The 20,627-nt window shown below is 40.8% G+C and overlaps 1 protein-coding gene across 3 annotated transcripts in view; it reads right to left on the bottom strand.

Moving 5' to 3' along the window:
* RASGRF2 (Ras protein specific guanine nucleotide releasing factor 2) overlaps nucleotides 1–20,627 on the bottom strand; it is a 245,682-nt gene that overhangs the window by 82,293 nt on the left and 142,762 nt on the right. For all 3 annotated transcript variants that reach the window (XM_042942438.1, XM_042942446.1, XM_042942453.1), the window contains exon 17: nucleotides 19,345–19,434. In XM_042942438.1, coding sequence (XP_042798372.1) covers nucleotides 19,345–19,434 — 90 coding nt within the window. The remainder of the gene's footprint in view (nucleotides 1–19,344; nucleotides 19,435–20,627) is intronic.

The raw sequence follows: 20,627 nt of genomic DNA, 5'->3' as shown, positions 1-20,627 counted from the left end.
CTCTCCAAGGGTGAATGAAAGAGGCTGCACAAGCTCATCTAGGAAGTACATCTAGTCCCTTCTCTGGTTCTTCCCACTTAGATTTCTTGTTGACATCTAACACTTAGCTAATTGTGAATTGAGATCATTATCGTATTACTAACTCGTTTTTCAGGCATTAGACTCACAATTGAATCATCTGCATTGCTTCTTTCTTTTTTATCATCTCCTATATACCATCCATCAAGAATGCCTACACTAACATTATTCTTAGACTCCTTCCCCTTCCAGAACAGTCCCAGTGCAAGTCCTACCATTACTACCATAAAAACATACTGGCAAGACTCTCACCTCCTCTGTCCCCAATTACCTGTCATTGTACACAAGAATGTATTGCAATGAATACCACTATATACCACGAATTCGTTTAACATAGTTATTTCTAATTCTCTTGATTGTACCGAGAAATGACACTCCTTTCATGGGATGACCACAGGATGACAAACAATTGATATCTTTGCAATTATTTTACTAATTCTTGCCCATATAACAATCAGTAGGGGGTGCAGTTTGCACATATGTGTGTGTGCATATGCACACACACGAGTGCAATAAGTGAGGCAGGAAGAGATTAGAGGGAATAAGTGGGCGACAGGGGAATGCATTCATTCCAGTTGAACACTGGTCCATTATGACGATAGGGGCTGGAGATCTAATGGTAAACACAACACTCCCTATTCTTAAGAACCTTATAAATCACGTGGACAAGGGGCGCCTGGGTGGCTCAGGTGGGCATCAGACTTCAGCTCAGGTCATGATCTCATAGTTCGTGGGTTCAAGCCACGCATCAGGCTCTGTGCTGACAGCTCAGAGCCTGGAGCCTGCTTTGGATTCTGTGTCTCCCTCTCTCTGTCCCTCCCCCACTCTGTCTCTGTCTCTGTATCTCTCTCTCTCTCAAAAATAAACAAACATTAAAAAAAATTAAATCATACGGACGAAAACAGCTAGTAGCAACGGCCGGAAATATTCACTGAGCACTTAGCTGGTTCCAAATTCTGGGCGGGGAAAACTGCCATGAATCATCTCATTTAATCCTCCTGACAACTTTGTGAGGAAGATACAATCATTATCCTCACTTCAAAATGAAAACAGTAAGACTTAGAGAGGCTGCCCTAGATCATACAGCTAGACAATCAGCAGAACTTAGAGGTTTATGTGACACCAAAACCCATTCTCCTGAACACTTTTCACTACTGACTCCTTAGAGACACATTCTTCACTGCTCTAACTGGTATCCCTTCTCTTTAGGGCCCTCATGGCCCCTCTTCCTTGAAGAACTTCTTGTTCCACTGCCAGAGCACCAGATACCGGGAATCAGAGGCTACTTTTCCAGAGAGCACTGTCCTTGAGAAAAGGCACACAGCCTCTCTTTCCCATCCTCAACAAAGTAACAACGGAAGGTCAAATCCTCAGGATGAGCCATTAACTCCTGAGAGGGCAAGGGGCTTCTTCACTGTATCCTCCACCCACCCCATGGTGCCAAGAGGAAGAACAGACACTCCGAGTCCATCACAGATCTTGACCGAACCATCTTCTGCAGTTGGCAGCCTGAGTGTTTTCAAAACCAAGCCTGGAAATGCACTAAGGATGGCTGGGTGGTACTAAAGCTATGCGTTAAATGGGTGAGTCGTAGGGTATATGAAATATATCTCAATACAGCTGTTTAAAAATTTCAAAACAGCAGGGAAGCCAGCCCATCTTTGAAAATGAGAGGCTATCTGTAAGTCACCATCAAGGGGAGGTGAATGGCAGAATATATTTTAAGGAAGGGCATGGTAGGTGGATTTTAAAATGACAGAGTAAATAAGTAAAATTTGGTTGGTGAAGTCAGGGGTTTATTCTATTGGCCTTGATGTTTACCTGAAGAAATGTTTCGGAAAACAAAGAAATAATGTTCAAACTGCCCGAAATGTCTTCCTGTGTGCCAATCAGTATCCAAGTACCCCTCCTCAGGAATACTTTGGTGCTAAGTCCTTAGCCCTGCTGGGAAATTAAACACAAACAATGAAACACACACAGGACATCAGGAATAAAAGAGTCTCTGAAACCTCCAAATGTACAGAAAATGACTCAATCTGGGAGGGAAGGAAACTGAGATTCATATTTGAAGATGGTTAGAAATTAAAAATCACTGGCAACTAATTAATTAATTGCATACAAGTGAACTGCCTATCAATTGTTTAACTGTCTCTTGAAAATATCAGAGGTACATGGTTCTGAAATACTTTACAAAAGCAACCAGGTTTAATAGAATGAGCACTGGACTAGGAGTCCAGAGAACTGGACTCGAGTCCTATTTCCGGAATTTATAACTGCCTATGAGTAAGTCACTTTACCTTGTTCAGCCTGTTTCATTATACACAGAAGAGGAATTTGTATCTGCCTTCCCCCTTCCCAGACTTGCTGTGGTGGACACACATGTCATTACTTATGAAAGGGCTTTGGAATCATAAGGTATAGGACTGTCTTTCTAAACCCATAATGCTAGGATAGAAAAATGGAAGTGAGGACATCACTGACAAATCTTTAACACTGCATTGAGGAAGGTAAATTTGTGGAGGCAGCAGATACCAGCCTTTGCTAAAACGATTTGCTTTTGGGCGCCTGCCTCTTGAGGGGACTGTGGTTTGTGTTATGCATGATCCACAGCACGATCCACAGCAACCAAGGGATATGACATAACATTATTTGCCAGATGAAGGTTTATCCCAAATGCTCTACCACTATTTTGAATTAGTTCTGAATTGTGTACAAGATCTTGAAAATTAGATGCAAGACAAAGAAAACTCTGAAGAGAAGGAGGATTATAGGCAATGTTGCCACTCAAATGCTAAACTATCTTTAAATACCTACCCTCAGACTCCTTACAGCTGATGATCCAGTAATATCTGAACAAGGAGACATTTAGCCCCCCACAACTATCTGTTACATTTATTTAAAATGCACACACACACACACACACACACACACCAATACTATTATTTTACTCTATTTCTACTAGTCTATTTGGGGTCTTCTGTAAGTTTATGGCACCTGATTTTTGAAGCCACTTAAATACAATTTGCTTCAGTGTAGGTCTTTCACCACTTCTCATTATGATGCCCGTGGAGAAATTGTGGCAATACTAATTTAGTCAAATATGACAGATGCTGCCTTCACTTAATCTAATCCCAGCTAAATTCCTAAGACTATCACACACACCAGGGAGCCTGTGCCCATAAAGAATAATTGCAGATCCAGAGGAAAAAACTGTCTCCAAGTTAAAAAAAAACACAACTATTTTCATAGAGATCTAACTAATTTGAAGGATGTATGAAATACTCTGAAACTATATTAACCTCCTCTTTCAGGGTCATGCATTGAAGCCTTGTTATTTTGCTACTGTGACATTTTCTCTTGGTTTCCAAGTCCAAAGTTTTACAACATGGCAGATAATTATACTGATTATTATCAGTTACCTGGCATTTCCATCTTGATCATTTGAGATTTATTTCACGCCTATTCATCTAATCTCCTCAACTGGATCGTCAGTATTTAGAAAGTAGAAGAAATGCCTCATACTTCATTTTTATCTTTCCATAGTACCTGGAATGGCACAGAGCGTACACACAAAGATCAAGAGAACTAACTGAAGATTAAATAAAATCAAATAAACTTGTGCATCATTTAATCCAAAGAGCAGGAAAGAATAATATTTTCAAGCCAGGCAGAGATTTCTGAATCTCGATACCAACCTCTCTGATGAACAACTAGATTCAGACCTTTTGTTTAAAAATTCAAAGCAGCTGACATTTCTAAGAGCCTTTCCACCAGAGCTGGGTAGTAAAAACATGGCAGCTAGACTTCCCACCCTCTCCTACTCCCCAAAATTTGTCTGGAAACCCCATCCCTGCATAGTCCCCTCCCCTAATATCATTGGCCTGGTTTCTAGTCACAACATTTCAAGAGCCAAGTTTTTGGTCCTAGAATCACAAAGTCAGTATATAGAGAATACAAACCACCTACCAGTGCAGAGTTTACTAGCTTCTGATTCAGAGCTTTGTCTGACACTTCTAAAATGCTCCATAATTCCAAGAGACCAGCACTTCTGCAGAAGGGCCTTAAACTGGGGCAGTACAATTCCCTGGGTAGCTGAGATGCTAGGGTAAGTGTAATGTGTCACAAAGGCCAGCTTCAATTTCATCTCGAAATGGTAATTACAATTTTAAATTCAGCATTACAGACAGACAATAGCTACACAGGGAGGCTCCTTTCAGTTTGCAGAAGAGCCATTAGATTCCTTCCTATTGCTAAGCAACAGTTGTTAAAATCAAACTGCTCTCAGCTCTCAGTTGAAAAATCAGTCTATTCAGTTCAGAGCACTACAGGTGAAGGGAGAAGAGAAAGACTATTTAGAGATCTTGAAATATAAAGTAGATTTAAGCTACATGTTAACTTTAGATATATTCTTCAATTTCAAAATATTTGGTAGGGAATACGCCCAGGGTGCTCCGTCTCACAGGGAATAGCCCAGACATGCTTCTCTTTCCACAATAAAAATATGCACCTTAAACTCAATTTGATTATGAATAACCTGGCCATGACACTACCTGTAGTTATCTATTGCTGCACAACAACTTACCCTATAACTTAGAGACTCCAAACACATTTATGGTCACATAGGTTCCTCAGGATGAGGTTTTAGAAATGGCTCAGAGGGGTGAGTCTGGCTCATGGTTTCTCATGAGGTTGCATCCAGATGACCACCAGGATTATAGTCATCTAAAGGCTCGACAGGAGCTAGAAAATCTATGTCCATGCCCACTCATGCAGCTGTTGGCCAGAGGCCTACTTTCTAGTTTCTTGCTAGCCTCATGGGCCTCTCCTCATGACATGGAAGATGGTTACCTGCACCCCACCCCGGCCACCCCCAAACAAGCAATCTAAGTGAGAATGACCAAGAGAGAGGTCAGTGTGCCTTTGATGATTTAGGTGTCAAATTCAAACATGATCACTTCTGCTTAATTTTATTTGTTAAAAGCAAGTGACTGAGTGCTACCCACATAAAAAGTTGAAGAAATCAAACTCCACCTCTTGAAGGAAGCAGTATTGAAAGAACTGGGGGGCATATTTTTAAAACCACCAGACCACTCAACAGAAATGTTCATGTCCTTCTCCAAACAAAATGGTGGCACTGGAGAAACCCAAAGAATGAAGTTCCAGCCCTGCTCTATATACTCAAGGCAGAGGTTGGGATTGATAATTGATGCTGTACATCCTCTGTTCATTCCCCAGATGACAGGATTCAAAGCAGTCACTTAATACCTACGTGACCTTAGATAATTTGCTTAACTCTCTGTATCTTAATTTCCTCCATTGACAAGAAAATATAATGCCAGTAACTATTTCACATGTAGTTAATATCCGTAAAGCTTAAAATAGTGCTTCGTATATATACCCTATAGAATGATGTAACCTTATTGTTGCTGTTACTGTCATGTTGACTCAATTTGTATGTAGAAATGCCTAAGAGGGCAGCCTAAGACAGGGGTTTACAAGATGTGGGTATGACTTTGGGAACGCTCTGCAAAAGCCATCCACAATTACAATGATTCACAATCAATAAAACAGACTAATTACATGCTAACAAGTTGCTTCTTCAGGTCTTCCCACCAATTGTAAGGCTCGAGGCCACAAATGCTGGTAAGAGAAACAACCTGAACCAGACACTTTGGGCTGCATAAGGTTAGGACACGTGCAGGACCTGTGCTCTCAGGGGATATTCCTGGTAGATGAAAAGCCCATTCCTCTCTTACCATAGACTTTAGAAGCTTTAAGATTCAGTTCACCTGTGCTGACTTGCACCATTAACTGTGCACAGACATTTCTATATGTTACTTCTACTGCCACACTTAATCTCTGATATACTACTTTGAAAAAAGTTGTAACTAAAAGCTTATCTCATCCTTCTTAATGTATGGAGCTGATGCAATATTACATAACCACAGTAGTATCACTGCTTATTTCTCCCAGTAGAAAAGTCACTGGGGCACCTAGGTGGCTTGTTCGGTTAAGCATCTGACTTTGGCTCAGATCATGATCCTGAAGTCTGGGAGTTCAAGCCCTGCATGAGTTGGAGGCTGCTTCAGATTCTGTCTCCCCCTCTCTCTTCACCCTTCACTCACTCATGCTCTTTCTCTCTCTCTCTCTCTCAAAAAATAGCAATAAACATTAAAAAAAGGAAAGTTCACTGAAAATTTTCACTTTTCATTACATATTGTTGGGACTGCTACTCTTAACTTTACAGAGTAATGATTTCCAATTTTTTGTAGTGTCGACATGCCTATTACTGATTATTTGCCTTCTTGCATTTATTACAAAAGTTAAAAAAAAAAAACAAAAAGTCCAGGAAGCCAGAAAATGTTTTAGTTTTATATGAGGATTATTTTTGTTTTATGATCACTGAGTCATCATTAGTGAAATTATTTCTGACTCATCAGAGATTACATTCTCTCATTATTAAAAGTACTGTAGTGTATGTTAATTTTTTTAAATCTGTAATCTTCAAAGATTCAGGAGTCCTGGGTTTAGATTTTTTTTGTCTCTTTCTAATTAGTCTCCTCCAGCCTAAGATTTTTCACCTTCAAAACAAACAGGATTGCTTTACTATTAGTATCTTTTTCACTGTGGAGAAGCTCTACAGAACCAGGATATAACCCTAGAAATGCACTAAAGGGCATATCCTGAGCATTAAGATTCTATCAGACTCCTGACAAGCCTACAGGATGCTAGTCTGGCTGGCTTCATGGTTTGAAACCTGGAATGCATTGTGCCCCAAGCTTAGAAGGGCCCACACTTGGTTTAATGCTTAACTATCACTGTCTTAAAATTCTTTATAGTTTTTTAAACAAGGGGACCAGCACTTTCTTATCGCACTGGCCCCTACAAAGTATTTAGCCAGCCTTGGCAATAGAACATACCTCCTTGAAATAGTGCAGAACTCCAAGAGATGAGAACATACCAAAGAAAAAAGACAATTGGACAATAGGGAAAGGAGGAGATAAATAAGAACTTTGACAAGGTGTGTTGCACAGAAAATGAAAAGATGGGGAGAGCCCCAAATGAGAAACACTATATGCAGCCAGCATTCTGACCTTAGATTTCTGAACGCCGTTGCTAACTTGGGTTAGATAGACAGCCTGTTTCCTTCGATGCCCTGATTACCAGGACACAGGACACTGGGAGACTGAGAATCAGATCAAGAAAGTGAGCACAGTCTTTCCAAGGATGGCAAATAGAAGAGCAGTTATTCTTAGCCTTATTTCAGTTTTCACACAATTCACATTGCAGCCCATTTCCATCAATAATATCTGTTTTGGAGTGCCTGCCTCTGGGAGGACGCCGATCAGAATCCTCAGGGGGATAAAGGTATTTTAAAGAAGTCCCTAACTGTTCTCATTCCACCCTACCCACATCCCATTGAGAATCACTGCAATGAAATATCTACATGATATTAGCTTTCTGAGTTAGAAACAGGAAATCAATTTGTGATTTCTGCCTGCATTTACAGTTTTAGCTTGTAAAACAGACACTGGAAAAAGCCCACATCCTGTGCCTTTCTTATAAGATCACTCAATAAATAGATAAGCTAGTTAAACAGAGCTGAGTGTTCTCACAAATCCTGAACCAGACTACAGATAGCAGGGTATGTATGTGACATTCGCTTAATTCATGGTAATCAACATCTTTGGAAAATTTAATCCACTTCTCAATTCAGAGATAAACGCTTCCCCCGACTAGATGCTATCACTGTACTAAGGCCCTCGCTTCTGCAGTCCTGTGAAGGAAATCACAGATCCTCAATGCCCACGGCTGGCCAAGTCAGAATTGACCCATGGATGACTAATGTCACCAGAGCTCATCTGTCTGGAGTCACCAGCTGCTGAACCTGTCAGGTGAGGGCCAAGCACACCTATCAGTGGGAAGATGAAACAGGTGTGTTGCAGACAAAGCCAGGAGGGAGAGTCAGTAACAACATTAATTAATTCAAGTTTCCCAAGATCTTGTTCTTTCTGAAGGAGATGTGATGTGGGACTAGAGGAACCGTAAGGACAAGGAAAGCTGGAACTTGACAGTGAACAGATCTGAATGAGCCTCATTCTCAGTAAGTGCAAGTACCAGGGCCAAGCCCTCTACCACGCTGGGTCTCACACTTGCTTTAAAATCTATAAAACTAGATGGAGAAAAATGGTACCTGCTATTACTTCTATGGTGAGGGGGTGATGATGAGGCATCCTTCAGATCTTCGAGATAAGATTACCCAGTAAAAGCCAAAGTGGTCAAGTGGAGGAGAAGAGATGGACTTCCTGTAGAGCAGCTGGGCCAAAGGAATAGGAAACGGTCAGGGAGAGGGTCCTTAAGAAGATCAGGAATCCATTGCTAGTATGTAGACATGTCTCAGGAAATCTTATCTCCGTCAATCTACACTCCAGATGTAAGTGATTACAGGAAATCTGAGGTCACACACTGGTGGTTCCCAGCCAAATATGGTCCTCAGAAGTACTTTGTTTGACCTGGACACTATTTTTAAAGTATGAATTCACTTCTAGCGTTTAAAAACAGATTTCACATAAATATCCAGATTTTGTATCTGTGTATCTGTGCATTACAGACAGACAATAGCTACACAGGGAGGCTCCTTTCAGTTTGCAGAAGAGCCATTAGATTCCTTCCTATTGCTAAGCAACAGTTGTTAAAATCAAACTGCTCTCAGCTCTCAGTTGAAAAATCAGTCTATTCAGTTCAGAGCACTACAGGTGAAGGGAGAAGAGAAAGACTATTTAGAGATCTTGAAATATAAAGTAGATTTAAGCTACATGTTAACTTTAGATATATTCTTCAATTTCAAAATATTTGGTAGGGAATACGCCCAGGGTGCTCCGTCTCACAGGGAATAGCCCAGACATGCTTCTCTTTCCACAATAAAAATATGCACCTTAAACTCAATTTGATTATGAATAACCTGGCCATGACACTACCTGTAGTTATCTATTGCTGCACAACAACTTACCCTATAACTTAGAGACTCCAAACACATTTATGGTCACATAGGTTCCTCAGGATGAGGTTTTAGAAATGGCTCAGAGGGGTGAGTCTGGCTCATGGTTTCTCATGAGGTTGCATCCAGATGACCACCAGGATTATAGTCATCTAAAGGCTCGACAGGAGCTAGAAAATCTATGTCCATGCCCACTCATGCAGCTGTTGGCCAGAGGCCTACTTTCTAGTTTCTTGCTAGCCTCATGGGCCTCTCCTCATGACATGGAAGATGGTTACCTGCACCCCACCCCGGCCACCCCCAAACAAGCAATCTAAGTGAGAATGACCAAGAGAGAGGTCAGTGTGCCTTTGATGATTTAGGTGTCAAATTCAAACATGATCACTTCTGCTTAATTTTATTTGTTAAAAGCAAGTGACTGAGTGCTACCCACATAAAAAGTTGAAGAAATCAAACTCCACCTCTTGAAGGAAGCAGTATTGAAAGAACTGGGGGGCATATTTTTAAAACCACCAGACCACTCAACAGAAATGTTCATGTCCTTCTCCAAACAAAATGGTGGCACTGGAGAAACCCAAAGAATGAAGTTCCAGCCCTGCTCTATATACTCAAGGCAGAGGTTGGGATTGATAATTGATGCTGTACATCCTCTGTTCATTCCCCAGATGACAGGATTCAAAGCAGTCACTTAATACCTACGTGACCTTAGATAATTTGCTTAACTCTCTGTATCTTAATTTCCTCCATTGACAAGAAAATATAATGCCAGTAACTATTTCACATGTAGTTAATATCCGTAAAGCTTAAAATAGTGCTTCGTATATATACCCTATAGAATGATGTAACCTTATTGTTGCTGTTACTGTCATGTTGACTCAATTTGTATGTAGAAATGCCTAAGAGGGCAGCCTAAGACAGGGGTTTACAAGATGTGGGTATGACTTTGGGAACGCTCTGCAAAAGCCATCCACAATTACAATGATTCACAATCAATAAAACAGACTAATTACATGCTAACAAGTTGCTTCTTCAGGTCTTCCCACCAATTGTAAGGCTCGAGGCCACAAATGCTGGTAAGAGAAACAACCTGAACCAGACACTTTGGGCTGCATAAGGTTAGGACACGTGCAGGACCTGTGCTCTCAGGGGATATTCCTGGTAGATGAAAAGCCCATTCCTCTCTTACCATAGACTTTAGAAGCTTTAAGATTCAGTTCACCTGTGCTGACTTGCACCATTAACTGTGCACAGACATTTCTATATGTTACTTCTACTGCCACACTTAATCTCTGATATACTACTTTGAAAAAAGTTGTAACTAAAAGCTTATCTCATCCTTCTTAATGTATGGAGCTGATGCAATATTACATAACCACAGTAGTATCACTGCTTATTTCTCCCAGTAGAAAAGTCACTGGGGCACCTAGGTGGCTTGTTCGGTTAAGCATCTGACTTTGGCTCAGATCATGATCCTGAAGTCTGGGAGTTCAAGCCCTGCATGAGTTGGAGGCTGCTTCAGATTCTGTCTCCCCCTCTCTCTTCACCCTTCACTCACTCATGCTCTTTCTCTCTCTCTCTCTCTCAAAAAATAGCAATAAACATTAAAAAAAGGAAAGTTCACTGAAAATTTTCACTTTTCATTACATATTGTTGGGACTGCTACTCTTAACTTTACAGAGTAATGATTTCCAATTTTTTGTAGTGTCGACATGCCTATTACTGATTATTTGCCTTCTTGCATTTATTACAAAAGTTAAAAAAAAAAAACAAAAAGTCCAGGAAGCCAGAAAATGTTTTAGTTTTATATGAGGATTATTTTTGTTTTATGATCACTGAGTCATCATTAGTGAAATTATTTCTGACTCATCAGAGATTACATTCTCTCATTATTAAAAGTACTGTAGTGTATGTTAATTTTTTTAAATCTGTAATCTTCAAAGATTCAGGAGTCCTGGGTTTAGATTTTTTTTGTCTCTTTCTAATTAGTCTCCTCCAGCCTAAGATTTTTCACCTTCAAAACAAACAGGATTGCTTTACTATTAGTATCTTTTTCACTGTGGAGAAGCTCTACAGAACCAGGATATAACCCTAGAAATGCACTAAAGGGCATATCCTGAGCATTAAGATTCTATCAGACTCCTGACAAGCCTACAGGATGCTAGTCTGGCTGGCTTCATGGTTTGAAACCTGGAATGCATTGTGCCCCAAGCTTAGAAGGGCCCACACTTGGTTTAATGCTTAACTATCACTGTCTTAAAATTCTTTATAGTTTTTTAAACAAGGGGACCAGCACTTTCTTATCGCACTGGCCCCTACAAAGTATTTAGCCAGCCTTGGCAATAGAACATACCTCCTTGAAATAGTGCAGAACTCCAAGAGATGAGAACATACCAAAGAAAAAAGACAATTGGACAATAGGGAAAGGAGGAGATAAATAAGAACTTTGACAAGGTGTGTTGCACAGAAAATGAAAAGATGGGGAGAGCCCCAAATGAGAAACACTATATGCAGCCAGCATTCTGACCTTAGATTTCTGAACGCCGTTGCTAACTTGGGTTAGATAGACAGCCTGTTTCCTTCGATGCCCTGATTACCAGGACACAGGACACTGGGAGACTGAGAATCAGATCAAGAAAGTGAGCACAGTCTTTCCAAGGATGGCAAATAGAAGAGCAGTTATTCTTAGCCTTATTTCAGTTTTCACACAATTCACATTGCAGCCCATTTCCATCAATAATATCTGTTTTGGAGTGCCTGCCTCTGGGAGGACGCCGATCAGAATCCTCAGGGGGATAAAGGTATTTTAAAGAAGTCCCTAACTGTTCTCATTCCACCCTACCCACATCCCATTGAGAATCACTGCAATGAAATATCTACATGATATTAGCTTTCTGAGTTAGAAACAGGAAATCAATTTGTGATTTCTGCCTGCATTTACAGTTTTAGCTTGTAAAACAGACACTGGAAAAAGCCCACATCCTGTGCCTTTCTTATAAGATCACTCAATAAATAGATAAGCTAGTTAAACAGAGCTGAGTGTTCTCACAAATCCTGAACCAGACTACAGATAGCAGGGTATGTATGTGACATTCGCTTAATTCATGGTAATCAACATCTTTGGAAAATTTAATCCACTTCTCAATTCAGAGATAAACGCTTCCCCCGACTAGATGCTATCACTGTACTAAGGCCCTCGCTTCTGCAGTCCTGTGAAGGAAATCACAGATCCTCAATGCCCACGGCTGGCCAAGTCAGAATTGACCCATGGATGACTAATGTCACCAGAGCTCATCTGTCTGGAGTCACCAGCTGCTGAACCTGTCAGGTGAGGGCCAAGCACACCTATCAGTGGGAAGATGAAACAGGTGTGTTGCAGACAAAGCCAGGAGGGAGAGTCAGTAACAACATTAATTAATTCAAGTTTCCCAAGATCTTGTTCTTTCTGAAGGAGATGTGATGTGGGACTAGAGGAACCGTAAGGACAAGGAAAGCTGGAACTTGACAGTGAACAGATCTGAATGAGCCTCATTCTCAGTAAGTGCAAGTACCAGGGCCAAGCCCTCTACCACGCTGGGTCTCACACTTGCTTTAAAATCTATAAAACTAGATGGAGAAAAATGGTACCTGCTATTACTTCTATGGTGAGGGGGTGATGATGAGGCATCCTTCAGATCTTCGAGATAAGATTACCCAGTAAAAGCCAAAGTGGTCAAGTGGAGGAGAAGAGATGGACTTCCTGTAGAGCAGCTGGGCCAAAGGAATAGGAAACGGTCAGGGAGAGGGTCCTTAAGAAGATCAGGAATCCATTGCTAGTATGTAGACATGTCTCAGGAAATCTTATCTCCGTCAATCTACACTCCAGATGTAAGTGATTACAGGAAATCTGAGGTCACACACTGGTGGTTCCCAGCCAAATATGGTCCTCAGAAGTACTTTGTTTGACCTGGACACTATTTTTAAAGTATGAATTCACTTCTAGCGTTTAAAAACAGATTTCACATAAATATCCAGATTTCTGGCTTTTCTTTGAGAAAGAAAACAGATATGACAGCCCTAGTCTGTGTACTCTCATGGCAAAATCGGGGGGAGCTGAGCGGTGGCTGTCCCCCCTACGCATGACATCAGCTCTCCAGCCCGTCCTTCCGTTACCTGCCTGGCCCTAAAATGGATGAAACCGTAATGCAATCAAGTGGCAATTAAGCAATGTGAGTGAATTAAAGAAGAGAACAAGCACAGTCAACCGTATTGTACTTGCGCAGTGGAGAGACAGTAATAGAGGAGAATGGTCTGCATGGAGCCCAGGAAAGGGCAGGACAAAGAGTGTAAACTTGGCAATGCGACACAGTCAGGAAAGAGGGTGCCCAGGCCAGCTGTAATAAGAATCTGGGTCTGGTTGAAAGAGTATCAAAGACATATGATGAGCAGAGGAGGTGTTCCATGTGACCTAGCTTACTGTAGGGCATCTTTCCAGGAAAAGAATGCAGTGACCACCTGACAGGAGCCTTCCTAGCTGCTCTTCAGCCTGGTACAGTTAAAGATGTAACTTCACAGTTTCAAAACTCTCATTGCAGCGTGTGTGTTTAAAAATAAGACTTGGAATCACGGTTAATTTAAATTTGGTTTGCCAAAGCTCTTTACTTTTCATTAATAATAGTGATAATAATGTTTTACTTAAAAATATAAATTAGATACATTCTAACCCCTAAACTTCAAATAGCTATCTATCTTTGGTGAAATAATGAAAAAATATTTTTTAAAATATTTTGGAAAAACACAAAACAATGGAAAATATGTCCCAAACTATGATACCTCCTATGGGGCGGGGCAGGGGGGTACTAACAAACAAAAAAAGAGTCATTTATATTTAGGAATAAATGCAACAAAACAAATGCAAGACATATGCTGAAAAATTAAAAAACAATGCTGAAATGAGAACAGATCTAAATAAATAAAAAGACATTCCATATTCATAGATTAAAAGACTAAATATTGTTAAGATTGACAATTCTCCCCAAATGGACCTACAGAATCAACAGAATCACTATAAAAATTTCAAGTGAGACTTTCAATTTCAGTTCTGACATGTAAAGAACTTAGAAGCTAACACACCTGTCCTTACAAGAAGAAAAGCTGGCAAAACTGAAAATCAATGACTTTTCTTGGCCACATCAGAAAACTGAGGCTGTAGGACAAATGACCACTCTCAAATCTGGAGGGACAGGTACATTCCGAGAGATATTGCTGATATCTGCTTATCTGGTGTAGAAGTCGCTAAAGCCATGAACTGGTAGCAACAGCAAATGGTCATTTTGCTCAACGGCTAGAGGCTGAATGTGGACCAGCCTAAGAGTAGAACTGCTGGGGACTACATTCTGAGGGGCCCGCATACTACTTCTGGCTCTTGTAGGTAAGAGGGAAGAGCACCGTTGTGAAATATGCCCAGAGCCTTCTCTGTAACAAAGATCTACTCTCCACGGAAAAAGACTGTCTAAGCCTTGCCCAGCTTGGGGAAGAGTATCCCTCCCACTTCCTGTCTTATCTAAGGAGAAAATAACGGGGGCACCTGAGTGGCTCAGTAGGTTAAGCGTCTAACTCTTGATCTCAGCTAGGGTCATGATCTCCCAATTTGTGAGTTCGAGCCCCACGTGGGGGCTCTCTGCTATCAGCACAAGGCCCGCTTCGGACCCCCTGTACCCCTCTCTCTCTGCCTCTCCCTTGCTCGTGCTCTCTCTCAAAAACAAATAAATAAACATTTAAAAAATAAGGAGAAAATAACATAGTCTAGAGGGGTCAGAGCTTCGGTGAAATAAATTGGGAATGCTGTAACCAGAGAAGGAACAAACACACCTCCTACACTCCAGCAGTTCCCTGCTACTATCTACTATTGACTACACCAGCTTGAGTGGTCTGACAGAAGAGAAAACAGATTATGAATAATCTACTTTACAAGCACCAAGTAATCACCAGTAAAGACCTCACTATTTCCCTAAGCAATTGTAACTGTGCCATTAATTTTTCTCCAAGTACATTCAACCATTCCTCTATTTTGTTAATTTACCTTGACTTGCCTAGAATGGTAAAACATATAATCTGCTCCTGGATAATCAAGAGTTGCTTATGGTAACTCCACTGCCATTACTTCTAGTCTCATAAAAAGAACCCACCTCACACTTCCATATGTTATTTGAGATCATTTCATAAACTCTATAATTAACCCTAGAGCTTCAGGTGTGTAGTAAGCACAGTGACGTGCCTTGATATGTGTATTCATTGGATTTGCATTTCTATTCATATCTTCACTATATCCAAACTGCACCTGCAGATTCCCTGTATCAGCATCCATCTGAAATGCACACAGTTTAGTTTCTACTTTAATGCAGAGCTTCTAAATTTGAGCAGATGCTTAAAATACATATTGCAACCAGTGTAGTGGCACACAAGACCTTGTCGATTGCCCTTCGTCTTGATCTTGTACAAAGTTAAAGCTCCACTCCAGGACAGGGCACTCATTTGACTGACTGAGGATGACTGGTCCCCTACCCCCAATTCCCTCTCCCCAATGAGCAAAATTTCCTATAGCTGCTGTAATTCCAAGAATGACCTGGAGCGGACTCATAAGCAGATTTACCAGGAAGCCGATGACGCTTAAGCTTCTGAGCTTTCTTCCAAAGCCCTGGGAGGTGCCCTAAAGGTTGGTACTTGTGATTTTATATTCTTTTCCTTGAGATAAATTGTATAAGTGTTAGGCCCCAAAATTCTAGATCCTGCCGTAAGTGGGCGCAATGTAACTTGGCTGCCAATCACAAGGCAAGAGCTAAATAAGCTGTTAAGTCTTCATAATACGAAGTTAACAAGGATTGATTTAGGGTTGCAATCACGCCCACAGAATGGGCCATTCATCTCCAATGAGGAACCTCCAATAGAAGCAAAAGGGTATGACACGGAAGGAGAGACTTATCTATCTTTGTAGAGGGTAGGGCTCTAGGTACTAAAATAAAGCAGTGGGTAAAATCCATGCTTTTCCCATTGTATGTGGAAATTAGGCAGGCTCAGACCCCAGGGAGTGGATCCCAGACCATCTTCCACAAATAAAATTATCTTTCTCTGCCTTTAGGGCCAAGCATGTGCAGCTTGTCTGGTGTCTTTACAAAGAAAAATTTCTGTCCACTTTCTTGCTAAATTTGAAATTTCTTTTAATGAAGTAGCAAAACCTTCCAAGCAATAATTAAAGAGAAACAGCTTAATCTGCAAATGCCTGGAGTGAATATTTGAAAACATAATCATTAATTGGCAGGTCTAACCCAGAGTTGGGGGTAGGGATAGGAGTGTGAACGTGGGAGAGGATTAAAGAAGGAGGGAGCCTGAAGACAGCCTGAAACATGGAAGCCCAATCTGCAGACCACATGGCCTAACTGGGCGGAACCTTGTTTCCTACCATGGGCTGGGACACAGCAGACCTGCACCGTCAGGTGGGCCCACATTATAGTATACAAGCAGACAGGAGCCTGTAAAGGCTGATGCAAGCACAGTGTTCACTTACACAATCTCTCCTTCTGCTTGCCTTGGTGACTCCTTAGGTTCTAGAGTGAATCTGGGATGGCGATTCCTGAATCAGAGGGTGGGCACAAAGTCTGGTTTAGGAGTTAACCACTATCTAACACTCCCTTCCCGTGAACACCTGAACATCTGGGTCTAGCCCTTCACAGGGCAGTTAATACTCTCCCTGGCTTGTCAGTAAGTCTAGATCTTTGCCTTCACACCTCCCTGTTTCTGCTCCCAGTCCACCTTCCCCAGCCACCTGTGCAACCAGCCCTTCTGTCGAGTTCTCCAGGAATCCCCTATGGGGATCCATGGAATGGCTGAGCCCCAGGAATATACTGGCCTCCATTCCAGAAGAAACCCCCTTTCTTACCACCATTAGCCATTGCAACTGACCCATGTGCAACGTGCTACCCTTACAGTAGGGCCACAGACAGTGCCAAATCCAATCTTTAATTCCTTTACTTCTAAAATTGAATTATGGGGCACCATCACATTACAGGCAACATCAGCAGCACCATAATAAAAAAAGCAGTTTGCTCACTCAGGGTCAGGCTACCCTGCCCTTAGCCACACTGGCTGTGGTCAGTCACCATCCATCCCTCCTCAGCTGGCTCACTGAAGAGAGTTTTCTTCCTAAAGCTATTTCAGTTCCAGGGGAGAAGTAAAAAGAAGGGCAGCAGAAACTGCAGTGTTCAAATGGTGAGGAAGACTTTGTTGTTTTGGTTACTTTACACTCTGGCCCATTATGCACAGACAAGTCAAAGTCAGAAAGCCATTTCTGAAAGCTCATTAGAACTTTTGCTGCAATCCCAGGTGAAAAAGAAAAACCTTCCCCTACCCAGCCTCCAGCAGATGCGGAAATAGGGTCATTGTAAATTAACATAAAAACTATTTTCCTTCATGAACCTTCATGAAATTATGAAACCTATGAGAAGGCTCTTTCCAAAGATAGACTAGCTTGTGATAATGAAAGACAGAAGAGAAAGTCTCAACGAATCACAGTTGATAAGCAATTCTGCTGAGAGCATAATGAAGATTCCTTTATAACTTCACCAAAAAATGTTCATTATTACAGAATGGAGTCAACAACAGAAGTCAACTGGATTGACAAGATATCAGTGCTATTACCATTACAGGCTGTCTCGTGTTATGTTGATGGGACTTTTGGGAGAAAGTTTTGAGAACAGAGCAAAAAACACCCTAATTTTCCATACCACATCAAATGCAGCATGTGTGGCAAAATATTGGAGGCAGAATGTGGTTAATCTGCAAAGATTTCCATTATATATATATATATATATATATATATATATATATATATATATATATAATGTATTTTATATATATATATATATAATGTATTTTATATATATATATGATGTATTATATATATATGTATATATATATATATATATATACACATACTTCATGTTCATTATAGAACATCTCTCTCTGTTTTTCAATTTAGAAAGAAGTCACACAGATAGTACCTACTAGTTACTATTGTTGAATACAGGTTCATAGGCTTTAGAAATGGACTCTTTTGGGGTAGGTGAACAATGGCTAATTAACAAAATACACCCTCACTCATGGTTCTACAAAGCATGATGATTAGAACCCACGGGGTTAGTTTAGATGAAGATACAGCAACAAGGCTGTTGAAACCACATAAAGATTTGTTTTAACATAATGTCCTTCTTGCACATGAGAGAAGAAGACAGAGATAATGAATTATAATTTTCATCTATTAAAATACTGTGCCTTCATTTTAAGTACTACTTCATTACCTGGAAAATTAACCAAGAGAATTCAGAAAGCATTGTAAAGCTACTGGAAGTGAATTATGAGTCAGCTAAAGCAATAGCCCCTCCATCTTCCTTCCCTCCACAAGCCTTCCCTCCCACCTTGCATATGCTTTTAGCATTGTACTCAATTAAAAAGGAAACACTTGTGCCTGGTAATTTGGCTAAAAAGGTTAGAGAACTCCAGAAAACAACATGGGAGAAATAACACATCCTTCTGTGATACAGTTCTTTATAGTATCCCCCCACACCACCTGTGTGAGACTCACCTGATGGTGCTTATTTATTTATTTTTAAAAAAATTTTTTTTTAACGTTTATTTATTTTTGAGACAAAGAGAGACAGAGCGTGAACAGGGGAGGAGCAGAGAGAGAGGGAGACACAGAATCCGAAGCAGGCTCCAGGCTCTGAGCTGTCAGCACAGAGCCCGACGCGGGGCTCGAACCCACGGACCATGAGATCATGACCTGAGCCGAAATCGGACGCCCAACCGACTGAGCTACCCAGGCGCCCCGACGGTGCTTATTTACAAGATACTCTGTGGGCGAAAGGGAGAGGGAGATTTAAGTTTCGGCTATGAAATGAGTAAGTCATGAGAATAAAAGGCGCAGCATAGGGAATACAGTCAATAATATGGTAGCTACACTTATGGTGAGCACAGCATAACGTATAGATGTTGAATCGCTAGGTTGTACACCTGAAACTAGTATAACATTGTGTGTCAACTACAAACAAGAAAGTTAAAAATAAGTAAATAAACAAATAATAAATACATAATAGACAGTCTGATGCACTGAGAATGGGAGCTGGGAATCTGCATTCTCGATGAGCTGCCCGGTGTATCACCAACACACTGGCAGGCAAAGACCAGTGATTTAATACACATTGCTGTGAGTGTGTACCTGGCTGCTCGCCCCTACTCACCTGGTGGACTCCCGTGTCCTGCAGCCGCTGTGGCAATTGCAAAGGCAGAAGCAGGCGAAACTGAGCAGTGAGAGTTGTCAGCCGTCTGTCCTGGTTATTTAAAAGAATGGAAATGGCACGGTGAGGCAGATAGATCATATTCGATAATAAAAATTCTCATTTTCATTCCTGCACTGGATGAAGGCTTGAGCCAAATGCTCTGTACTGTCCTTGTTAATAGGAAAATAACAAGATTTTACATTGGTCATTCCACTCTAGATATATACCCAAGAGAAGTGAAAACATATCCAAACAAAAACTTATACATGAATATCCCCAGCAGCATTATTCTTAATAGCCCAAAAGTACAAATACCCAAATGTCCATCAACCATCAAATGGATAAACCAAATGTGCTATATCAATACAAGGGAATATTACTGGGCTACAAAAAGGAATGAAGTTCTGATGCATATTACAACATGAATGGTCCATGAAAACATTACGCTAAGTGAAAGAAGTCAATCACAAAAAGTCATGTCTTCTATGATTCTATCCATATGAAATGTTTGGAATAGGTAAATCCATAGAGACAGAAAGTAGATTAGTGGTTGCCAGAGGCTAGGGGGAGATGGGAGTGGGGAGAGACTGCTAATGGGTACAGGGTTTCTTTTTGGGGTGATACAAATGCTCTGGAGCGAGACAGTGGTGATGGCCACCCCCATCTTGTGGATAAATAAAAACCACTTTACTGTATACTTTAAAAGGGTGAACTTTGTGGTATGTGAATTATACCTCAATATAAAAATATTTTTTAAAAATGTCCTACATCATATTACCAGTAGAGTTTTCTTCTCAAAACACCTGTAAAGTTAGGATGAATTCTAAAATCAAAGGATGCTCTGAGCACCTGTTTGCAGTCCCTTCCCTCCTTAGATATTTTACACACAGAATCTGATAATGCTCATGCCAACCTCACTGTTCTTCCTCATTCAGGCTTTTAGTGAAAATAGTTCCCTGTGATTCTGACTTGAAGGGTTTTTATTAGTTTGTCCCTAAAGTGATGTACCCATGCTTAAAATAAATAAATAAGAGAAGAAAAGAGCTGCTTAATACAGCCAAGGAGAAAGAACAGCTCTACCCACTCCTTTAGCAGTAGACTTTAAATATTTGTAGAGTAAGGTGGCAAGAGGACAGATGAACAGGCAAAATTTCAGCTACACACTAAGAAAATGTGTGATACTGTCCCTATTTGGATCTTCTATTTTATCACAGATTTCAGCTTCCTTCCTATGGTCCTATGTC

The sequence above is a fragment of the Panthera leo genome, chromosome A1 (genome assembly GCF_018350215.1).
Source record: "Panthera leo isolate Ple1 chromosome A1, P.leo_Ple1_pat1.1, whole genome shotgun sequence".
NCBI classification, from domain to species: domain Eukaryota; kingdom Metazoa; phylum Chordata; class Mammalia; order Carnivora; family Felidae; genus Panthera; species Panthera leo.
The sequence above is the reverse complement of the archived record's forward strand: the minus strand, read 5'-3'. Positions and strand labels throughout refer to the sequence as shown.